This window comes from Leucopleurus acutus (genome assembly GCF_964270905.1).
Source record: "Leucopleurus acutus genome assembly, chromosome: 5".
NCBI lineage: Eukaryota > Metazoa > Chordata > Mammalia > Artiodactyla > Delphinidae > Leucopleurus > Leucopleurus acutus.
Genome location: NC_139147.1, coordinates 71,705,386 through 71,722,310, shown reverse-complemented (window position 1 = coordinate 71,722,310; position 16,925 = coordinate 71,705,386). Strand labels below are relative to the sequence as shown.

At 46.0% G+C, this 16,925-nt stretch overlaps 1 protein-coding gene across 1 annotated transcript in view; it reads left to right on the top strand.

Moving 5' to 3' along the window:
- Window positions 1-1,459: 1,459 nt before the first annotated feature.
- The window catches only part of MUC4 (mucin 4, cell surface associated), a gene marked incomplete at both ends in the record, with an annotated part of 46,811 nt that continues 31,345 nt past the window's right edge, over window positions 1,460-16,925 (top strand). The window contains 1 exon segment of the mRNA XM_082839257.1: window positions 1,460-1,541. Coding sequence (XP_082695383.1) covers window positions 1,460-1,541 — 82 coding nt within the window.

Genomic DNA, 16,925 nt, shown 5'->3' with positions numbered 1-16,925 from the left:
GCGTCTATGTACATTTTTTCCAGTGACATCTTCCTCGTATCCTGTCCCACTGCTCTATGCTTAAAATTCTTTACCCTTATGGGTTTCCTTCTCCTGGGAAAGAATGGGATCAATGGATCCATACAGAGGTGGGACTGTTGGGGGGACCATGCTACTTCTCTGAAGCAGTTGCACTATAACTGGAAAGTCCAGCCTTTGGGCTTTGGCTGTAATTGGGATTTCAGCTTCAGAAAGCAAGTAGCCGACAAGGTGGTGGAGCCTTCCTGGTCCTCTGAGACGGCACCACAGTGTAGCCATCCACTCGTCTTTGGATGTCTCCAGGTTTCTGCCTGGGAACGTAGAAATGCCGATTCCTCATCCTAGGCTGTGCAGTGAGAGCCTGAGCTCCCTGCCTGGGGACCAGTCACTCCACGGACCCCACACTCAGGGAATGAAGTCTGGAGAAACCAGGGAAGCAGGGGTTCACACCGTGGCAAAGGGTGGGGGAACATCGCTGTTGCTGTCCTTTGCAGAACTATACCGGCTACCTTCTTTCCCCATCAAACTCTGCCTGACACGCTCAGTTTGGCGTTCCTGTCCCTTCTTGGTTATGCTTGTGAGTCCCAAGAAGTCAAAATGGGGTGCACTGGTCTCCAAGGTCTCCAGGAGCAGCCCCTACTTCCTCATGGGCTCACAATTCCTTCTCCCCAGGTTCTACTCTCTACCACACTACCCAGCCCAGATCTCTCAAGCAGCTTTCCCAGGTTGCCTTGGGCTTTCTGGACCCTGGTTCTGCTGCGTCCTGTCCTGGAAAGAGGAAATTCACCATTTGGTGAGGGTCTACCCTGTGCCTAGCACTGAGCAGATATTCCGAGCCCAGTCCTCCATCCCACAAGTAGCATACGGGGTGGGGGGGTATTTCTGATTCCCACCTCTCACCCCACATTGTTCCCCCCACTTGCCATATTTCTTAGGGTCTCCTCAAGTTTCACTCTCCTATTCATACAACCCCAAACTCACTCCCTCTTAGCCCCTCTCTTTCCCGTTCTGCCCTGCCCTTCCTCCTGAAATGACCCGGCTGCTCCCGCTGTGGCAGTCCGAAACGCCGGCAAGAGAGGGGCAGCCCAGGACACCAGGCAGGACAGGGGGCCCTCATTTCCGTGTGTCGTGGTTTCTATTCCCCTACATGCCCCTCCCATCCCTCCCCCTACTTGGCCCAGGCTGACTAGGAACAGAGCAGCCTGTTTATATTTTTTTCCTGGTGGGGGAAGGGGGTGGAGATTGAGGAAAGGAAAGATGGGTCAAGGATGATTGGCAGGGGCCCCACCTTCTTTTATCCGCTTCCCCTGGTACTCTGGCCTCTCAGGGAAATACACCTGTTTAAGGCCAGCAGCCAGTGGGGAGAGGTGCTGCTGCTTGCACTACCACTTCTGTGCTGAGGAGCTTTCCCAGGGGAGCGTGAGGGACTCTTTCTGGAGCCATGAGGGGTGTCCACTGCAGGAGGGTCCCCTGGGTGTTCCTGAGCTGCTTGTGTTCCTGCATCCTTGGGCCAGTGCTCCTGGGTAAGTGGTGCACCTGGGGCAGCATTCTGGGGACGGGGTAGCTGACGTCGCCGATCCCATCCGAGGAGCTGGGGTCTATCATGGGGAGAGAGACAGAGACAGAGAGATAGAGAGAGGTGAATGGATAGAGATGGGACAATATAGGGGAGAGAGAGGGAGAACGCTAAAGAGACCGAGGAAGGAGGATGTAGAGACAGAGAGAAGCAGAGAGGTCGGCCTTTTACGTGCTCAAACAAGGAGTGTCCTGGTTTGGGGAAACTCACTGGGGGAACCAGGGCTTATTTTGTGGAAAGAGACAGGTAGGCAGAACTGTAGAAAAAGGGAGAGAGAGTTGAGAAGGAATGACACAGAAAAACAGGAAAGCTGGATAACACCCAGAAGAAAAACTTGCAGAAAGATATAGAGTCAGAGGAAAAGACAGGTGAGAAACAGATGAATCAAAGCAAAGTAGATCCAGAGAGAGGAGGGAATCGGAGGAGACAGGCAGGATAGAAAGGAAGGACCAGGGGAGAAAAGAAGCGACTGGCTTGGAGAAAAAAGGCAGGACAAAAGGGCAGCTGAGACGGGCAGCTGAGACAGGCAGTCGGCTTCTTGCCTCTGAACTTGGGTTTAAAAGCTTCCTCTTGGGCTAATGCCCCCAGGGCAGGGCTCATAGCCCTGGCGTTGGCCTTGGCCTCCTCTACACCCTGCCTGCCCGCCTCTATCTGGAGCTGCAACTAGAGCTGGAACTAAGGCCTTTTGGGGAAGCTCCCCCTGGGTCCCCTGTCCCTTCCTCACTACCTTCCAAGCTGCCCCCCTGGCCCCAGGGCCAGGTTTCATTCTGTATTTCTGGGTGTCTGAGTCTTCTGAAAGTTTCTGGGGCCAGGAGACGGTGAGGGGTCAGGAGCCCAAACCAAAGATATAATCACAGCTCCCTCCCCTCCTCAGCAGGCCCGGGGAAGCCTTCACCCAAGGAATCATTTCTCACACAGTGGGTCAGAGGAACACATTCTCTTACAGATAGTAAGAGGCACAATGCCAAGGATGTGGAAGATTCCACCTTCCTTGAAATGTTTAAGGGCTTGGCTAAGACCAAACGGAACGCCCACCATCTACACCACCCTCACACCCAAAGCCCCTCATCCTCCCTACTCATCACACAGTGAGGAAACAGAGGCCGGAAGGAGCCTTCGGAACCTTCTGTTGCCAGCCCCACAGGGTCTGTTCCTGGGGGTAAACTAAGTGGTGTCTGTAGGAGTCATGACCATGGGCAATGGGGAGAAGGGGGCTTGGATTTAGGGACCTTGGGTCCAGTCTTGGCTCTGCTGCTAAGTGATCTGGTCTCATTACCAGGTCCTATTGTATCTCTCTCCAGGCCTCCGTTCCCCTATGGAAAAAGGATGGCATGGCCCCTGGATTGCTAAGTTCTTAACGGGCAAGGACTGGGGTGGGAGTGGGCAGGGGAAGGCAGGTGGGGAGCAATGGGGTGTGGGCGAGAGGAGGACCTTGAAGTTGGAAGGGAGTCCCCACGATGGCTCTGAAGCCGCGCAGGGTGCCCTGGAACCGAGTCCCGTGCATTGCGAAAGGGCACAGGATGGAGCAGGGTCAGGAAAGGAGGGGGAGTGGGATGGGAGGTGGTGCCGCAGGCCTGTGATTGAGCATCCAGAGGACCTTGGAGGGAAAAGTAGTCTCTGCTGGACAGGCAGTGGGTGCCCCACGTCTGCCGGGGTGGGGAGTTCTGGGAAAGTGGGAACTGGTCAGTCCCATTCCCTTGGCTCCCTGAAGGGGACTCACAAGTGACCTGCCTATATGTGAACCCAGGGTCTGCTTCCACGTTGCTGCCAGCACCCTCAGCCAGGCCTGGGTCATCCTTGGAGCAGGTGTCTGAGCCTTCACCCCAGGTTGAAGGGAGAAACCCTGGGGTTTCCATGAAGGTGCTGTAGTGTAAGGGCTTCCTTAGGAAAAAGCCCCGGATCCTGAAGGGGAAAGGGGAAGAGAAGGGTGGACAGAGGTAGACTGGACAGGGAGCCAGAGGAGACTTGGTGCCTACAGGTGGCTCCCGGCAGGAATGGCCTAGAAGGAAGCCTGGCAACCCTGATTCCACGCCCTCTGTCAAGAAAATGCGGTAAAATAAGCCTCAGTCTCCCATACTATCAGTGGCCCAGTAACCGAGGGGCCACTGCCCTGCACAGCCACTGGGAGGTGATGGGACTGTAGCAAGTGCAGGACGGTGGAGATGCACGGCCACAGAGGGCCCCAGGGAGGGCTCTCCTGCTTCCCTTCTCTCCGAGAACCTCTAATCTGTCTGTTGGTTTAGGGGAGGCCCACCCAACTTGCCACCAATGGCACCCAAGCCCTCCACAGGCTATCTGCCCCCCACCCCAGGAAACCCTCCCTGGGCTTGTGGGCTTCCAAAAGGAGGAAGTCCCTGAACAGGAAAATCAATCAAATTTAAGTCAATGGCTTGCAAAATGTATGGCAAAAAGCAGGAAGTTCAAACCAGGAGACCCCATGTCAAAATTGCCTCTTACCAGCCCAGAATTTGTGAGAGAAAAAACTTTAACTTGGTGTCTTCATTGGCAAAATTAGTGAAGTGGAAAGAAGCTATTTCCCAGGGTTGTGGTGAAGATTAAATAAAGTAATATCTAGTACAAAGTAGAAGATCCATAACATCTTGTTTGACAGACCCCTGCATGTTATCTTTTAAATTTTATTTTATTTTACAATGTATTAAACTATAGTTGATTTACAATATTGTGTTAGTTTCAGGTGTACACCTTCAGATTCTTTTCCATTATAGGTTATTACAAGATATTGAATACAGCTTCATGTGCCATACAGTAGATCCTTATATATCTATTTTATGTACAGTAGTGCGTATCTATTAACCCCATACTCCTAATTTATCCCTGCCCCTCCTTTCCCCTTTGGTAACCATAAGTTTGTTTTCTACATCTGTGAGTCTATTTCTATCTTGTATACAGATCCATTTGTATTATTCTTTAGATCCCGCATATAAGTGACATCCTATGATATTTGTCTTTCTCTGCCTGACTTACTTCACTTAGTATGATGCTGTCTAGATACATCCATGTTGCTGCAAATGGCAATATTTTGGGACCACTGCATTTCAGAGCTGGGAAGCTGGGGCAGGAGGATGATGGAGGCAGAGTGGAGAGGGCACCTCTGTTGGCTCGGGGGCATTCCCATTCATCCAAGGATCTTTGAGCTCTAAAAAGCCACCCCCGATCTTCCTGTGGGTTTGCAAGTGTCTGCTCGGTTTATTCAGAATGTGGCATCTTGCATGAACTGATGCCAGCTCCACCGTGGGGCAGAGGCCCCGCTCCCTGACATCGCGGATGCACGCTTCCTTGTGTGGCAATCTCCTCCACACCCTCGGTTTCTGGGCTCCGGAGGCAGAGGCTGTCCTGGCAGGGTTTGACACACCAGTGATTTACGTCTCCATTGCCAGGAGAGGCCAAGAAGCTGTCGGCCTTTTACGTGCTCAAACAAGCAGTTTGCTACCGTGTCTGTTCTCTGGTTTCGTGGTGCTGCTGAATGCTTCAGAGATGCAGCCACCCAGCCACCTCTCCCAAGGCCAGGACTGAGGACTTTCCAGCCATCTCTCCTCCTACTTCCAACCTTTCACCTTCCACCAGGCTGAATTCATGGCAACAAATACTTAGTCACTGTTGTGTCCCTGTCCCCAGCACAGCACTGAAGAGTTCAGTTGAAATGGACTCAATTTGTTGGCATTTCATAGAGGTTTAAATACTCAACATTTTCCATGAGACTCCAAAGCAGCCCCAGGAACTGGGCGTCTGTGTTTGCACATGAGGCCTCCATAGTCGTGGCCAGGCTCCTACGGAGGGTGCTGGCTTTGCGGCAGGCAGCTCGGTTCTCCTAGTGTGCATTTTTAAGGTCTGCAAATACATCTCCGCTCTATACAGATGTCCCCGACTAAAATTGCAGTTGGAGTTTGACAGTGGGTTTGGAGGAATTCAGAACAGGAAAGAGTGTGGAGTTATTCATTCACTTGCTGAATTTCCACTCATGCCAAATGCTCTGGACACAAGGATGACGAAGTCATGGTTCCAGCCTCCCAAGCTTGTGTGAGGCCGCACAGCCTGTAAATAGGGCAGCTGGGCCTAGAAGGCAGGTCCCCTGACTCCTCGGTCACTGCATTTGCATTGTGGTACACAAGCTCTATAATCCAGCCCTGCTCATTGGTGGAGGATGAACAGAAGCACCCACACCTCGTGCTGAGATATTCGTTCATTCGTTCATTCATTCATTCATTCATTCATACATTTGTTAGTTAAACAACTATTTAAGGAGTGTCTCCTATGCGCCTGACATTGTTCTAGGCAGTGCTGTGTGAACACAGTGAAGAATGGAACAGATGGGGCCCAGCCTCCTGGAGCTAAGACCTAATATGCAGAGAGACATGAAATAATTACAGAAAAATTCCCAACTGCAAATGTGGTGTTATGTTGAACAAGTATTATGATGAGAGTAAAATAGGGAAACTTCATTTGGATTAGTAAGTCCACCAAGGCCTCTCTGAGGAAGTGCCGGACACGTGAGCTGAGACCTGAAGGTTAAGTAGTAAGTGAGGTGGAAATTGGTGGGGTTGGGGAGAGTAGTGGGGGGGGGCAGTGGAGGAGGGAGAGGGAGCATGAACCAGGCAGGGGAAGATGTGCAGAGTAAGGAAAGAGCTTGACCCTTTGGAGGACTTGAAAGAGGTAGACAGGTCCAGGTGATGTAGGGCCTTGTAAGCCGTGGAATGGATTGTGGATTTTAAGGAACTAAAATGAGCAGACAGTAAGGGGTTTTAGCTAAAGGAGGGATGTGATCAGATCTGAACTTTGGAATGGTTGCTCTGGATACCATGGAGGGAAATGGATTGGAAGGGGGCAAGGGTGAAACCAAAACTAGTTAGGAGCTGGCTGCGGGAGTCCAGGCAGAAGGTGCTATGATGGCCTAGTGGTAGCAGTGGAGATCTGGGAAGGGCGTGGATAACAGTAAAAACAGCAGCAAACAGAGCTTCTGCCATAATAAGGACATAGTCCCAAGGATTGCTGCCTTTGTCAGGCAGCAATCTGGCATCTCAGGACCTTGTAAAGACCAAGATAACAGGCCATGCAGAGTGCCCTTTATTGAGTTTAGGAACTGAGCTAAGCATTTTACATACATTACCCCGTTGGTATTACTATTATCTACCATCATCCCACTTTTATAGATAAGGACCTCAAGCCTCAGAGAGGTCAAGTAACTTGCCCAAGTCAAACAGTGAATGTTGGTCAGTTCGACTCTGGAAACAACAGTCATTTTTTTTTTTGAAATTGACGTATGGTTGATGTATAATGTTGTGTTAGTTTCTGGTATACAGCAAAGTGATTCAGTTATATGTATTGATATATACATATATATTATTTTTCATATTCTTCTCCATTATGGTTTATTTTAAGATATTGAATATGGTTCCCTGTGCTAGACAGTAGGACCCTGTTGTTTATCTATTTTACATGTAGTGGTGTATATCTGTTAATTCCAAATTCCTAATTTATCCCTCCCGCTTCCCCTTCAGTAACCATGAGTTTGTTTTCTATCTATGTCTGTGAGTCTGTGGAACCCACACTCTTAACCACTCTGTGGCCTTGTCTCCATTGACTTGTCCCTGTCGGTCTCAGAAGGGACCTTGTTAGGGGGCGTCAGCAGTACCACGTCTGTCTGGAATCACAACTAAAACAACCAAACAAACACCAAATCATAATAGTTACTGCCGTATCATCTTCCCGCTTCATTCCCTACTCCCCCAAGTCAGAGACCAGCTGACCTATGTTCTGAGGGAACCGGGGTATCGGAAAATTCACTGACGTCTTTACAGCTTTCTCAAGCCTCCCTTCTTTTCCTCATCAGTAAATGGAGCAATCTCCTAGAGCTGACTGCAAAAAAAATTAGGTCAATAACATCAAAGAAAATTGGATTCCCATTTGGCTTCAAAGCAAGAACTTTATCTCTCCTTCGCAACTGTACCCACTGAAGTCACACCCCAAACAATGCCTATTCTTCACCTTGGATATCACCACAGGTTATTTGACCTAATGTCTGGTGTAGCAGACGTTAGGTGTAGCAGCACTAAGGTTGCCCTGGTGATAACCCCAGAAACTCTGGAACCAAGTCAAGAAGCGTCACAACCTAGCTCTTACCGTCTGCTCGGCACAGCTCCAACTTTCCTTTTCCTCGATGCCCTCCTTGCCTCAGAAGTCCCATCTCCAGCTTCCAATATCTTGGTTTCGGAGCTTGTCTCTCCCTGGCCCCAGTCGAGGCAGGCCCACCCTCCTAGCCAAGGGTGGCCCTCAGGAGTTTGGCTACCTTTTGCCACAGCAGTGTTCACACTGCCCAGGCTGCAGCCGTCGTGTTGGTCTCCTGACCCCGGGACCACTGTGACAGTCACAGGAGAAATTGATACCATTTCACCCTCCCTCAGCTAAAGGGACCAAAGACTAGGGGATGGGAACACATGAATTCATTCATTCAGCGGATGTCTATGAAGTAATTCCCATATGCCAGCCATCGTTCTAGGTGCTGGAGATATCTTGAGATCAGTTATCCTAAGGGCATTTTGAGTAAGCATCTTTCCTCATCATGAATTCTAGGAACAATGGAGGAAAGATACCCAGCAGACACAACAGTGGTCACAGTTTCTGTTTCCTCTAACAGCAGGAACACAAACACAGCCACCAGCTCCACTGTCACCTGTCACAGTTCCGATAGCAGGGGCTCCAACAGCCATCACATCCATTACCTAACACCCACCCATCATCCCTGAGGGACAGCTCTGGGAATTCTCCAGCTCCCAAATCCTGACCACAGAGGGGCAGAAGCCTGAAATCACCCACAGCCCAGGAACCTTTCAGAAATTTCAGCCTTTGGTCACCAAGAATGTCTGAGAGGATGACAGTCTTCATCCTTGATCCTGGGAAGTGCAGACCCAGCTCTCTGTGAGCAGCAGTTTCTACACCCTCCTTCCTCCTCTGTGGGAGGGGCTGAGGCTGCATCCCGTTGAAGATGGGGGGCTATGCCGATTCTGAGGCTGACACACATACAAATGGCCCTGGTCTCCCGGCATAGCATGGCAAGGAGGGTGGTTCTGCCCCTTTCCTCCAACTTCTTCACAATTTTCAGGGCACCTGCCACCCACCTGTGAGTCAACTTTCTCTTCAAGGTGAATCTTGCCATTGGGTGGTTTCCTTGGCTCTATGCTGCCCTAGGCACAGCCCAGTGAAGAGCCCCACAGATCAGGAAATAACAGCAGCAAAGTGAAACTTTGTGGGTGAAATGGCATATGGGTTCCTCACCTCCAGTTCCAAGAATAACTCAAGACAAACAGACCAGGCACGAAGAAGAAGCCTCTGGCCACAATGCACGTCAGCAAGACACAGGCTTTGTTTTGTTTTCTCCTCAGGGAGTGACGTCACCACTATGTGGGAACGCTATCTCCCACTATCTTCACCGCTTCTGCCACCACTCCTTCACCTGAGTCAACAACACACCCGCCACCGCCTCATACCTCTGGAGTCACACAGGAGAAATGAGGCCTGTCAGCACCATCACGCTGGCCGTCCCCGCAGCCCTGAGAGCACAGGGGCAAGAGCTGGCCATCTCCCACCGGACACAGTTCAAGGGGAGAAGAATAACGGCCTTGCGGGGAGACCTCTGACTGCAGTGGTAGCAGAGAAATCCATGGAGGGTTCCAGGACTCCGAGTGAGGAATGCTCCACCTTAGTGCCAGCTCTGATGTCCTCACTGTCCTTAGATGCAGGTTCCTCCTCTGGAAGAACTTCTTTGAAACTATCCATTTTAGGTGACACGTGTCTTCTGACAGCAGTCTTATCACTGCAAGAGGTCAGCAGCCATCACAACTCACTCCAACATCATCACAGACAAGGGGACACCAAGAAAATTGGCAGAAACCTCCTGGTGTCACTTGCCCCTGAAAATGTGTCAGACTTGTTCCCAGGCTCAGACCACTGCACGTGGCAGGCCAAGAGCTCGGGCAGGTCAGTCACCGTCCCTTACTTTATCTCTCCTGAGGTAGCGTTTGAAGAGCCCAAATTGTGGAGAGACCATGCACTTGGTGACAGCCCCACAGCTGAGCCCTGTCCCTCACAAGGTATGCAATGTTGGGCAAGTCACTTAACCTCTCCAAATCTCAGTTTCCTCATCTGTGAAATGGGGGTACTGTTAACTAAGAGAAGCGATAAAGCACTCCACAAATATGTGGTATCAAAATTGTTATTATTTATAGAGTGAAAATATGCCTGATGAGAGAAGTATGAAATAAATTCCTATTCCCAATGGTGTGGGTCAGTTAATCACAAGTCAGTTGACACTCAAGAACTTGATGTGAAGACAGTATCTCCACAGAAACTGCCAACAGGGTAGAAATGCCTGGCTAAGAGGCATTCCTTATTACAGAAACCATTCTGCAGTGCAGACAGAGCCACTGACAAGACTCTCAAACACTCTTCTCAGCCACAACCAGAGGAAGGTCAGCCAGCACCAAGTGGCCTCCCTCTGAGGACCCTGGTTTCCTTGTCAGTAGTGAGAGGATGACAGGACCAATTCCAGCCACCAGTCTCCATGGCTGTGATAAAACAATGAGACCCTGCCCTCAGGATCCAAGCAGCTGCCTTCTAGGGCAGGCAATCCAGGTGTTTTCTAAAGCGATCTCTGCTACGGAGGCGATAGTAGAAATTCCCCTTCCTGGTCCCCATAGCTGAAGATCAGCCCAGCAGTGGTGTGATGGAAGCTAAGAGTCAGGGTGGGAAATGGAGGAATCAGGAAGAGCAGTTAAGAGGTGGCTACAATAGTTAATGAGGATAACACAGCAAAGTGAACAGGAGACAGTGTGGGAGAAATACAGTAATTTGGAGGAATAATAGTTGGTCCCAAACTCTGTTGCTGGCAACAAGGAAGAGGAAGGAATCAAAGATGACTCAGGGATTTCTGGCCTGAATATCTGAATATCTTCAGTTAACTGAAGTTACAATTAACCTAAGGAACGTGTTGGGAGGAAAGAATCCTTCAGCTTCTGTGAGGGCAATACTGTGCAAATACCAAAGGGACACTGGTCAGGGAGAGACTATTGAGGTAGATGCTCAATAAATGTTTGTTGAATGAGTGAATGGATGGTGCCAAATTTTACAGAAATTAATGGGAACAGAGAAGAAAATTTGTTTTGGTGCTTAGGAAGGAGTTTTCTGGTAACTCTGGAGGAAAGTGTTTTCAGCAAGGTGACTGAGGTGGAGGAGAGAGTGTAAGGAGTAGATGATAAAGAACATGTGGAGAGTGTAGACCCCTCTGTCAGGATGCTCATCTGAAATGACAGATAGGGATGTGGAGGACACAATATGGATGAGAGACTTTTATTTTAGGTCAAGAAAGACCTGGGCATGATAGTCAGGAGAAGAGAAGGAACAATGCACAAAGAGACCCTCAGACAGAGGGAAGTGATGGACTAAGCCATCTGAGGGGGGAAGGAGGAAACAGACAGGGCACTGGGCATGCGTACGTGCGTGCGTGTACACAGCCTTTCAGTGAAGACTTAGCCTTTCTTTTTAGGTAGAATAAGGTACCTGGTGAAGACAGAGACATTTCCTGGTGGAGAGGTTCTTGGGACATTGAAGGAGATCAAGTTAGATGGCTTTGGTCTTTTCAGTGAAGTAGAAGGTAGAGTGTCATAGAGAAAGGAGAGAGAGGACGGGAGAGGAGAGGAGAGGAGAGGAGAAACATATTTCTCTCAAATAGCAACTCTCCACAGTCAAATCCTCAGCTCTCTGCTCTGCAAACATATTACGTATTTGGCCAGGGTGAGAATGATGCGCTTCCGCTGTCTAACAATCTGATGAAAACTGAAAAGCCTGACTTGAGTTCTGCTAAAAGACAAGGTCAATTCATTCCAGCAAAGCTTGAGCAGCAAGAATAAGGCTGGGAATATTCTTTAGAACAAAGCATGGTCAAGACCCCCAATATCTGTGGCTTCGGTAAGGTGGTTTTAGCTTACAAAAAAATGTTAAGAGCAGATACTATCATTTTAAGGACGGTGTTTCTTAAAATGTGGCCCATAGACCACCTGTATCAGAATCACCCTGGGCACATGTTAAAATGCAGGTTTCTGGGGCTTCCCTGGTGGCTCAGTGGTTGAGAGTCCGCCTGCCAATGCAGGAGACACGGGTTCGAGCCCTGGTCTGGGAAGATCCCACATGCCGCGGAGCAACTAAGCCCGTGCGCCACAACTACTGAGGCTGTGCCCTAGAGCCTTCGAGCCACAGCTACTGAAACCCATGCGCCTAGAGCCCGTGCTCCACAACAACAGAAGCCACCGCAATGAGAACCCGCACACAGCAACGAAAACCCAACGCAGCCATAAATAAATAAACAAATAAATAATAAAATTTTTTTAAAAAATGCAGGTTTCTGGATCCCACCCCACACATGGGGAATCGGAAGTGGTGGTAGGACCCAGAACGTATCCTTACAAGCTCCCGCAGGGATTTGGATACACCCTATCTTTTGAGAACCACTTTCTTACCAATAACAACTTCTCTAGAGCCTTCCTCCCTCACCAGGATTTCGTGCCTAAGAATAACCTGCTCAAGTTTAGCAGGTTGGGTTATCTGCAAATTGTTTTCATAAATAGCTGAATAATCTGTTGAAGGAGCGTCTTAAGACATTGTTTAAATGGTGGTGAAAGACAAATACAATACTGTAGTTTTGATGTAACTAATGCTAATCTCTTCTTTCTAATAACGAGCCCTACAGATTTAGAAACTTGTTAAGACTGCACCTAACAGTAAAACTCTGTCATCAACGTGAAGGGGCTCACTTGCCTTCTTATACGCTGGAAAAGGACACTCTAATCAACTCAGCCCATGGTTAGCAAGTTCTTTAAAGATTCAAAAGGACACAGCCCTGTTTGACAATATCTAAAATTGGTACTGCCAAAACAAGATTTTTCTCAAAGGGAGAGGGTATTGGGAAACATGTACTTGCTCATATACTGCCAGTGGGACTGTACATTGGCACAGCTTTTCTGCAAAGAAATTTGGCAGTACGTATTAATGACATGAAGACTTTTATAACAGCATTAACCAGTAATTCCACTTACAGAAATTTATGTTGAGACAACGAGCTGAAATAATGAAAACAAAACAAAATATCATACAGAAAGATAGTCATCGAAGCTTTATTTATAGTAAACAGCCTAAGTGTCAAACAGTAAGTTAATTATGGGAATATTATTTGATGTAAAAAGGTGATGTCCAATGTTCCACAAGGGACACAGACTCTCTCCCTCTCTTTCTCTCTCTCTCTTTCCCTCTCTCTCTCTCTCACCACCCCCACACACACCCCCCCACACACACTAGCAACACATGGAACAAGCATAAAATAAGGTTTATTAAGGAAAAACTTCCAAGCAAAGTGCACATGATCCCTGAGCTCTCATTATTTCACAGAGAGAGGGGGTTATAGCAGGACACAACGGAGGAAGTGTTCTAGGAGAGAGACCTGCCCCTGTGCTGCTGCTGTTTGTAGGGAAATGGGAATGGTAACAATGCAGGTTTTCAGGTTGAGGGAATGGCTTTGTTAGGAAAGGGGACCTCCAGAGCTGAGCCAGTGGTGTTTATGTAAAACACCCAAGATCTTTCTGTTGACATTAGCTGGCCCAATCCCCCTGAGCCAGCTCTTCCATGCCTACAAAAGGAGGAAGAGAAAGAACTACCATCGGAGACAGAAAAGATTTGTCTTTCTTCAGGCTATCTGTACAAAGAATAAAAGCATGAAGAAATGCTTATATCAGGTAAAATTTTTAAAAAGAATGCAAAGTTATATATGCTAGGTAACTTGAACTATATATTTTTTAAAACATAGGAAAAATCCTGGAAGGACACATAAAAATATGATTGTCTGGGGAGTGAGATTATGAAGTTTTGGTCTTTCAAAGATCTATAGTTTACAATTTTTATATAATGAGTATGTCTTCTTTAATATATTTCAATATTGTATAACTTTGTCCATAAAGATTAAGCACATCTTTTGTTGGATTTATTCTTATGTACTTTATATTTGTCACTATCAAAAACACTACCACCAAAAAAATTTTTTTTGCTGATGTATAGGAATGCAGTCATTTAAAAATTTTTTGGTCGTATATGTAAAACTTTGCTAATGATTTATAAATTTAGGTAGTTTTCTATGTAAACAATTATATCATCTGCAAATAATCACACATTTATTTCTTCCCTTCCATACCAAAAAGAACTTCTCTATACCTTCATAACTTTGTTTATTTTTCTTATCTTATTGCACTGGCTAGACCTCCAGCCTGATGTCAAATAGAAGTTGTTATAGCTGGCATCCTGGACTCATTCTGAATTTTAAAGAAAATATTTCCAGTGTTTTATCTTTAAGTATGATGTTTACTACGGGGTTTTATTGATATTGTTGAGAGGTTAAGGAAGTTCACTTCTATTTTTAGTTTGCTAGGAATTTTAACAGGGATGAGTATTGAATTTTATCAAATAGTTTTTCTGCATCTGTTGTGATGATCATGTTTTCCTTTCCTTCTGTTTATATGATGATTCATATACTTTAATAAAGTTTTATGTTTTTCTTGTATTTCTGGTTTAAACAGCTTGATCATGATATGATTTTTTATAAATCTAATATTGAACTTGGCTTGCTAATATTTTGTTTAAGACATTTCCATCCATACTATTACTGAGATTTACTGATCTATAGTTTTCCTTTCTTATACTGTCTTTGCATCTTGGTATTATACTAACCTTACAAAATTAGTTGTAGAGCATTCCCTCTTTTACTAAACTCTGGAAGAGTTTGTATAAATTGAAATTATCTATTCCTTGAATGTCTGGTGAAAATTGCCTATAAAATCATCTCGACCTACATTTTGTGAGGGATGGACTTTTTCACTTTTAACTGATGATTCAGGTTGGAATAGTTTATATTCAGATTTCCTATATTTTTCTCAATTACTTTTCTTTTTTATTTTTTAATTAATTAATTTATTTTGGCTGTGTTGGGTCTTTGTTACTGCACGTGGGCTTTTCTCTAGCTGTGGCGAGCAGGGCCTACTCTTCCTTGCAGTGCACGGGCTTCTCACAGCGGTGGCTTCTCTTGTTGCGGACATGGGCTCTAGGCACGTGGGCTTCAGTAGTTGTGGCTCATGGGCTTAGTTGTTCTGCTGTATGTGGGATCTTCCTGGACCAGGGCTCGAACCAAAGTCCCCTGCATTGGCAGATGGATTCTTAACTACTGCACCACCAGGGAAGTCCTCAATTACCTTTCTTTTCAATTTTTTAAATTGTGGTAAAATACACATACATAAAATTTACTATCTTTACTGTTTTTGAGTGACATTAAATACATTTATAATGTTGTGGTACTGTCACCACCATCCATCTCCAGAATTCTTTTCATCTGTAAAACTGAAAGTCTATACCCACTAAACAATAACTCCCCACTTCCCTCTTCCCCCCAGCCCTTGGCAACTGCCATTCTACTTTCTGTCTCAATTTTGACAAGCCTAAGTACCTCATATAAGTGGAATCATACAATATTTATCTTTTCGTGACTTGCTTATTTCACTTAGCATAACGTCCTCAAGATTTGTCCATGTTGTAGCATATGTCAGAATTTTGTTCCTTTTTAAGGCTGAATAATATTCCATTGTACGTATATATCACATTTGCTTATCAACTTATCTATCAATAAATGTTGTCTGGGTTTGGTATCAGGGTAATTCTGGCCTAAAAGAATGAGTTAGAAAGTGTTCCTGCCTCTTCAATTTATTGGAAAGGTTTGAGAAGGATTGGTGTTAGTTTTTCTTTAAGTGTTTCGTAGAATTCACCAGTGAAGCCATCAGGTCCAGTGCTTTTCTTTGTTGGTTCAATCTCCTTATGAGTTGTAAGTCTGTTTAGATTGTCTATTTCTTCATTATTTCCTTCCTTTTGCTAACAGTGTGTCTATTTTGTCTTCAAAAAAACAACTTTTGGCCTTATTCTGTTTTCAATTGTTTTTCTATCACTAAGTTCTGTTCTTTTTATATATATATAAATTTATTTACTTTTATTTTTTTAAATTTTACTTTTGGCTGCATTGGGTCTTCATTGCTGTGCGCGGGCTTTCTCTAGTTTGGTGAGCAGGAGCTACTCTTTGTTGCAGTGTGCAGGCTTCTCATTGCAGTGGCTTCTCTTGTTGCAGAGCATGGGCTCTAGGCACACAGGCTTCAGTAGTTGTGGCACGCGGGCTCAGTAGTTGTGGCACGTGGGCTCTAGAGCACAGGCTCAGTAGTTGTGGCGCATGGGCTTAGTTGCTCCATGGCATGTGGGATCTTCCTGGACCAGGGCTCGAACCCATGTCTCCTGCATTTGTAGGTGGATTCTTAACCACTGCACCAGCAGGGAAGTCCTGCTGTTCTTAATTATATTGTTCATTCAGCTTTCTTTTTCTTTTTTCTTTCTGAATTTTTTCTAGACCACCTTTTCACTGAGGGTTCCAGCTTTATGCATAAGATACTCAATTTACAGTGTCCTGATCTAAGATTCTGTCTCCTTTCCCCATGAAGCCCTTAAATCCCCTAACTCTAGATCTCAGAAATACATGCATATCTTGCGAGAGCACTTACTTATCCTCTTAGTTTTCAACTCCTTCACTCCTGAGTGTCTCCCTCTCTTTCTTCTGTTCTCAGTTCAGCATTCAGACAACACTTATTACACATTATTTGTCATTTGCAGGTTTTGTAAAGACTTATCTCTTCTGCCATATTGCTGGAAATGGAGCTGTACTACTTTTATAAACAAAAAAATCTTTACTTAAAAAATTGGGCTGTGCAGTCATGAAACTTTTGCTGCTGATACTGATTTTAGCAGAGGTGATGCAGGCTCTGACAAGATTTAATTGCCAAGAATCTATAATAAGTTTAGTAAGTTTGGCATGTAAATAGCTTCTGTCTGGTGACTCAAAGCCAGATGACAGAGTGTTGCTTTTATTTATGTTTTTAGGAAAATAAAATAAGCCTAATAATAATTGCATAGTGTATGTTTTCCAATCCAAACCTTATCTAGAGAAACCAAGTTTTGGAATTTTACTGAGGAGAGAGCAGGTATAGAATATGGAGTCCTACAAACAAATCTACTCATAATTCTGAATAAAGGAAGTCCCCTTTTAAAGTCTAAGCAGAGTCATTTTGGGTTAAATAGGAACCCAAGGACTTTCCAACACAGCTCTGCAGCTCAATCCGTGCATTTGTCCATACCAACTTAGAAGCGTAATTAGTACTATTAGTACTGTAATTAGTTACTATTAATAAATAGT